The sequence below is a fragment of the Haplochromis burtoni genome, unplaced genomic scaffold, assembly GCF_018398535.1.
Source record: "Haplochromis burtoni strain Fernald_Lab_line unplaced genomic scaffold, NCSU_Asbu1 Contig_154, whole genome shotgun sequence".
NCBI classification, from domain to species: Eukaryota; Metazoa; Chordata; class Actinopteri; order Cichliformes; family Cichlidae; genus Haplochromis; species Haplochromis burtoni.
In genome coordinates, this window is record NW_024582515.1 from 563,660 (window position 1) to 571,102 (window position 7,443).

Consider the following 7,443-nt stretch of genomic DNA (forward strand, 5'->3'; position numbering starts at 1 on the left):
AAAGAAAGAAAGAAAGAAAGAAAGAAAGAAAGAAAGAAAGAAAGAAAGAAAGAAAGAAAGAAAGAAAGAAAGAAAGAAAGAAAGAAAGAAAGAAAAAGTGTAAGTGCCTGAAACCTCGATTCTTTTTAGTGACCATCAGGGGGCAACACCTAGTTGCAAAGAGAGTCCAGTTGCATAGATGTCTGTAAGAAAATGGACGTGTTTCAGATTTGTTTGGCGGCCTGAGAGGTCAAACACACTGCAACCTAAGAAAACACCAGCAAACAGAAAAACGCTACCAAAGCATACAAAACACAAGAGAAGTAATACTGTGGAAACATCTTTGCTATCAGTCGTTTAGTGTTAGCCTGTTCTGTCACTTATGCTGTGATTAATTCAACTTTTTTTTTTATTCAGCTTCCTTTGCATTTGGAGTGTTTTCTATTTGACAACGTTTTCTTCGGTTGCAGTGCATTTGATCTTTCAGAGTCACCGTAGCTTTGTGACTTCATTTTTTTAGGAGTTAATCGTCTCAGTCAGTTGTTTATTGCAGAACATTTTCTACATTTTAATGTCACATTTAAAGTAGAATAATTAAAAGGTACACTTCATTTGTGGCTAACTCATTATTGATAAGTTGGATGTGAGTATTCCTGGGTTCCTCGGTCAGCGCCACCCCGATCCTATGACTTGTGCTTTAAAAGACTAAACAAAATAACAAGCCAATATTTATCAAAGTCTAATGCATAAATCAGAAGTCACACTGACTATCTTATAATAACTACTGCCTGCACAGCAGGTCACTTTGTGAATTATATTGAGTTTATGGACTACTCTGAGCCTGCTAAATGGGTAATTGTGTTAAAATGTCACACTGAGAGTTCCTCACCAAGCTCCTGTATCCGAAGAGCTGCGAATAAGATCTCCCTTGCCACTCTACTTCATTCATTGACAGTTGGGTTTGTAATGTAGCCTTGAAGGTTAAAAAAAAAGCTACTAGATGTAATTCGTAAAATATAACTATTTATTACAAGTGCAATTATAATTGTTTTAAAATGTTCAGTGTATTTGCTGATACTTTTAAATATAATGGTAAATTAAATATCTTTTGGTTTTAAACTGTTGATCTAATTAAATAATGTCCTCAGGGTGACGTTTATTATATTTTACCGTTTTGTAACATTTTAAACACAATAAATAAATTTAAAAAACTGCTAATTAAATGATAATGAAAGCAGCCCATACACCTCTGCTTGTATCAGTCCACCTCATCAGATGGCACACCCTCCCTGTCTGAAAGCCCCTTAAAACTAAAGCACCACCTAAACGTCCAACAAGATTTCGAGGCCTTGTTTCTACTTTAACTGAACCAATCAAATGCAACAGGATATGTGAAAGACAAGAGGACAACTGCTTTTCCCTGTTCAGCTTATCAGTGAGATGCTGAGTGTGATGGCCGGCAAAAAACACAACTTGATATCCACTTCTGGTTCCTCATTCAAGCTCATTCAGTGACAGCTTTTCAAGTTGATTTTACTTCCACACCTGAGATTTAAAGAATTAAGCAGAAACTGCATCAGTGTCCTGTATTTGGTTGTTGATCAATGGTCATGACAATTTGTGCAATTAGCATCAAGAAACTGACCTCACAGCCCATTGTTGGTCAGTGATGCTAGTGTTGGTCATTATGCAAATGTACAGCTGGGGAAACCTGCAGTCAGATGAGACTGAAGAAGTCACTTGGATGAATGACGAAACGTTTCACCCGCTAAAAAAGGCCAAGTCCAGGTGAACAGAATCAGATTTTTGGGATTTCCTTACCTGGATGATTGAGCATGCATAAAGACACTGTACCTGGAACTTTCCCTCCTCGTTTGGTCTAAGAGACTCCCACTCGGGAGAGTCGAGGAACTGGTGTCGGTGGATGTAATGCAGAAACTGGCCCTCCAAAGACACGTTGATCCTGAGACAGAGAGCAACAGATACAAGGTTAAAAAGGGAAACGGGATTAAGAAGTGATAATGACAGCAGAGAGAGTTGGAGGTCACAGCAGGTCTAAGACGCTGGAGGTGGATATGGGCAGAAGTACCTGCCGCAGACAAGCTACCGGACTTTAGTGGACAGAGGTTAAGTATGTTATTGCTAATCAAATGAAGTAAGTTTTCAAATAGGTTGAGAAACGGGACCCATTACTTAGAATTAGTAGCTCTAATAAACAATCGTGTGCAGGGATTTTTTGTCCTGAGGTTTCTTGCAAAAGATTTTAATTCAAGTCATTCCCACATGTGCTGCGGCACCACTACTACTTTGTTTGTTTGTTTGTTTTAAATTAACACATGATTCTTTAATTTCAAGGACTAATTATTTCTCTATGCACGACAACTTTATTGTGTTTTGTTCTTCATTCACTGTAGGCTGAACGTGTTCATATCAATGATGGGACTATCGTGTATATTCGGTCATCTGACTAAATCTAAAGTCAAATCTGAAGTCACTACAACCTGATGAGGGCAAGCTAAGGCAAGCCCAGATTACAAAGACATTTGTATTGGAAAAAGCTGTATCACTGTTATTATGTTAATGGATTTCTCTCTAGAGCCTATTACTGTGTGTTAAAACTGCTAGAAGCATTTATTTAGACACTTCAAAACAATAGGTGTTAATTGCAAGCTATTTGCCAGAGTGTTGTTGCATTAATTACCCTCAAGGCACAACCAAAGGTATTTCAATTGGGGAATCCCATTCTAAAAGTGTCAGTGCACTGCTGGCACTTTGGCATATGTACTATATGGTCCAGATTTTGTGGACACAGGCTTACTCCAGAGTTCTGTTTCCCCGATTTGATTGGATTAACTGTTGTTCCTGAAGGGGAGCAAATACATAAAACCAGGTTCCTACAACTTGCTAAACTTTTCCAAATCTTCCCAAAAGATGCAGATTTATGTCCACTGTTTTTAAATGAGAGGTCACATATGTATTTGGCTGTGGAATACAACCATATCAAGCATCTGGCTTTGAAAATTACTCATGAATTGCACACAAAAGAAAGGCTTTCCAACAAAACAGTAATAATACGTGTTTCTGGCAAATCAGAAGATGCAGATGAATAGAAAAATAAAACGGAAATCTTTGCCAAGAATTCACAGCGTAAGAAAGGAAACGTTTAGCTCATTTGCTCGTAGTTCCAAATTTGGCTTGTAAACTCAGAGCTGTCAGCACCGTGGCCAACATTTAATTTAAGGTGAGAGGAGCCGTCAGTGTCACTCTCCTGTCGGGAGCACAAAGATATGATTTAACCAGCTGGCAGTGAGCAAGGGGACGACACACCAGTGAGTCACAGACAAAAATACTCTGTTTACAACATTTCTCTTGTGTAGCTTCCAGGACTGTGAGATCTAATGCAGCTCTGCTTTGAGGATGTTTGGAGGAAGAGGACAGAGTTCCTTTGACGGTTATGTACTGCCAACAGTCTCAGAGTCATTAATTAAGTTTACTTTTAAATATTTATGTGATGTTATGGGGGGGGGGTTCCCAGTATTGGAAAAATGTAAGCCTGCGGTATAAATTGACATACTTTAAGCACCTTCTGCTTCATTTATTCGGTCTGTTACAGCACTCTTTTTAACTTTGCCTACTAAAGTGACTTTAATATCTCAACACTCTGTGGCAGTATGTGGACAGAATGTCTGCACAACAATGCAAAGCACTCATGCAGATTGTGTCTGCATGCATTTGAGTTTCTACATCGAAAATAAAGAATACTACAGCATCTTTGCAACTGTTAGACTGCATGTGCATATAGGCCCAATAATAAAGGTGCAAAGTTTTTGTTTTTAACATCACTGTTGGTTAGGGTGCTCTGTGTTTTTAATTAACAGACAAAACTACTGTATTGTTTTATTATCATTGCCCTCATTTTCATCATTTTTTACTAACCAGCGAGGACATTTAAGCAGATAAATTCCAAATTTAAAAAACAGAGAAAAAGGAGAAGAAATCAGAGCTTGAAAAATAGTGAAAATTGAATTCTAATGAATGTTATTGTTGTTCCATGCCAAGTGGCTCTGTAACTGGGCAAAGGCTCCGTCACACTGGATTAAAAATAGAACAGCAACCTCAATGCAACTGGAAATTGGTAGCTGCCCTTTGATTACACTAAAGAGACTGATTGCAAGTAGTTGCACAGACCAAATGGTCAACCACTTTTGATTGCAAGGTGAATGGACAGGTCACCTGGTGGAAGGCAACCTGTCTCAACACAGCTACAGTCCAGCTGCAGTGACTGCAGTCACTCAGATTCATTAGAGAAGGTTTGCAAATCGTTGCCTTCTAATTTATAAATGCAGACAAACTGCCAACAGTTTGCAATTAGTCTGAGTCAGCTTGCACCAGTAATGTTTTAAAAACTGTAGAAAGGCTGAATCAACTGGTTGCCAACTGGTTATATTGCAATTATGTTCCAATATATTGCAAAAAGACCACTGAGACCCTGAATCATTTTGGGATTTTTGCTGATTCTTCATATTTAATCGCCATATTATCACAGAACGACTGCCCAATTGCCATTTTATTGGTATATTGCTTGATTTGCAACTTGTTTCAGCTAAATGCAGGTGGCCACCATCTTTAGAGCAACCGTTTCAAAGACAATGAGACTGCAAGTTCATTGCACACAGCTATGGCAGTTTTGGTAAGACTCACAGTCTCCAACATGTTCCCTGCATCACCCTCAAAGGTGATACAGATTTGGTGTTTGCAGCTTATTTCTACTTTTAAACAGAGCTTTACCTACAAGTATTTTTCTTTTATCATGCAGGTGTTTGGGGATTCACAGAACCCTCGATGCGATACAGTAAGATACAATCCATGATAACAATCACTCTACAACACTACTACAGCTAGTAAAATCGAAGATATGAACACCACCAAAAAAAAGTAAAAGCAGTAGCTATGTGTGTATTCACAACATTTTGAGATAGGTTTTGTTTGTATTTTTATGTATGAATATTACTGTGTCAGTTCTTTTTATTAGCTCTCGGATTAGCTTTTTCCTGCTGATTGCCACTTCATTAGCCTGATTTTTCTGTAAAACGCCCCCACCAGGAGTCATAAAGCAGGGATCTTGGCAACTTAAAGTGGTGCATCACAAGACGATATAATAAAATGTAGTGCTACATGTGTTTTACGGCCACACTTTAGGTGCGTGCCATCTTGGAGATGTGTGTCAAAGTGTAATCGTCTGCGCACACAGACACACAAGCACATTGCCCACTCACTCACCTTCCAGAAAGCAGAAAGGAGAGCCGGTCAATGGGGGTCTTTCCCTCCACAGCATAAGTCTCTCCTGCTTTCAGCTCCAGCACCTTGTTCTCAAAAGCCTTTGCAATCTCCTTGAACACCTGGACAGGCACGCCCAGGGGCAGGTAGACCGCCTGGTAGAGGGAGGCCAGCTCCTCACCTCGTATGCCCTCCTGGTGCAGCCGGTAAAGGAGGTGACAGAGCTGAAGCAAGCAGACCAGCAGTAGAAGCAGGTTCCAGGTGAAGACATCCAGGCCGCACACTGTAAGCAATCCCCACAGAAGAAGACACAGGAAACCGGGACAAAGGAAGCCGAAGATGAAGAGGCACCCGTAGGCCCCGCTTCCTCCCATGTAGCCCAGAAACAGGATGGTGTTACCCAACTGGTAGATGGCTCCCTCTGTGTTGTTGCTCCAGCCATCGCAGAGAGGGGGAAAGAGCAGGCTGTCCAGCAGGCTAGAGTTGTCTGCACTCATGTTTAAATCTTTTCGAATAAGTTCTGGAAAGGTTCTTGGTGCACAAAGCAAAGTTTGTTTGTTTTGTGTGTTGTTGTTTTTTAAGAAGGGACCAATAAGACTTGTTTTCCACTCAAACTAAGTGCTGTTTCTGTCCTATTACTAGATCATCTGTTTGGATTACAGCTTGATTAAAAATAAACAGCCTGATACTGACCAAAAATGTCAGAGGTAATTGTTTGTTCCCTTGGCGTGCAGCGGCAGAAAATTCTTCACCATGAAGATGTTATCACGACTCTATTTGTTGCAGAAACACAGCTGGAATGGGTTTCCTCTGTTTCTTCTCCTCTCATCATGCGTCCCTTCCTCTCTCCTCTGGCTTCTCCCGTCTTTCCCTTCCAAGTTTTCCCGTAGTCTTTCTTGATGTGCTTTTCTGTCTCTTTTTCTCACCCTCTGGCCTGCACCGTAGAGCCACCAGCTGGAAGAGAAAGGGATAAGGGAGGCGAGGGGGGGAGTCGATAGGGCCCTAGAAGGATAACCATGTTTGGAATTGAAACCCAAGGAGGACAGAGTGGCAGACAGAAAGCAGGCCTGCTACTTAACATAACAGAAAGAGAGACAGAGAGGGGAGAGGGAGGCAGGAAACAGGAGGGAGAAGAGGGACTATAACAAGTAGTATCTCAGAGAGACTCACAAAGTGTCACCCACTTTTTTTTATCTGACAAAGAAGTTCCTCCAAGGGGGTTCAGAGTTTCACACAGGCTTCACTGAGTCCAGTTTGCTCGCAGGAAGTGTGGCTCTGCTGGTGCATATTTAGAGACACTGTAATAAGTAGGATGGCAGCTCAGGTCAGATTTCAGGTATAAACACACACCAACATCGCCTCACATATCCGGCTCTCAGTGTGTGGACAGCTCACAGGGACTAAATATCAGTCTATATGAATATTGCTCAGTGAAAATAAGAATGAATGCTATTTTAAAATTAAAACTTTGCAATGGAAATTAATATTAAGAAGTGTTGATTTTCAAGGTACAAGAATACAAAACTCCATATATTCAGCAACAGTGCTTCCAGTTTTTGACTGATTTTTCTTTCTCTCCGTTTGGCTGTTTGTGTCGCTGTTGCCCTGCCAGTTGTCTCTGGTTAACAGGAGGACAGCAATCCGAATCCTAGTGAATAAAAGCAGATGAAAGCTAGTTGGGCTTCTTATGTCTATGATTTCCTTTAGGGTACGGTGAGTGATGAACCAATATATCAGCCAAACATCAATATTGGAAATAAGGAGACACACTGTTTGCAGTACTAAATGATCAGAGATAATGTAATCAAAAAAAGGACTTTAAATTCAGTGCAATAAAAGTTACAGCCAGACGTGCTTTTTCCTCCCGTCAGGGTGGAGGGTGTGTTTTCAGTGCAATTTGTCGGAGAGGTGGATCACGTGCAAAAGAAGAAAGCAATAAATGTAGGCGAATTTCTCAATTGCTTCATTTTTAATTTGAGAAAAAGAGCTTTGGTTTTAGCATTCTCCATGAGCACCCTTCTGTGTAAGATTTCTCTAATTTGTTGCAGACATAAAATTATGAATGTTAGCTAAGTGAACAGATAATCTCTCATTTTAAGTTAGTATAAGCATGCACTGAATTAAGAATCTGACATGATTTGAGGTGACTTTTAAACTGCTGACTGGCAACATATATATATATTTTAT

The 7,443-nt window shown here is 40.2% G+C and overlaps 1 protein-coding gene across 3 annotated transcripts in view; it reads right to left on the reverse strand.

Moving 5' to 3' along the window:
- popdc2 (popeye domain containing 2) overlaps window positions 1-7,383 on the reverse strand; it is a 14,267-nt gene extending 6,884 nt beyond the window's left edge. Inside the window, exons 1-3 of one of the 3 annotated variants that reach the window (XM_005932508.3) lie at window positions 6,441-7,380; window positions 5,260-6,258; window positions 1,834-1,942 (exon numbers count right to left, since the gene is read on the reverse strand). In XM_005932508.3, the coding sequence (XP_005932570.1) occupies window positions 1,834-1,942; window positions 5,260-5,753 (603 nt within the window). In that variant the 5' untranslated portion in view covers window positions 5,754-6,258; window positions 6,441-7,380. Of the gene's footprint in view, window positions 1-1,833; window positions 1,943-5,259 lie in introns of all 3 variants that reach the window. The other 2 variants (XM_042224873.1, XM_042224872.1) reach the window with 2 other exon arrangements.
- Between the last annotated feature and the right edge of the window lie 60 nt (window positions 7,384-7,443).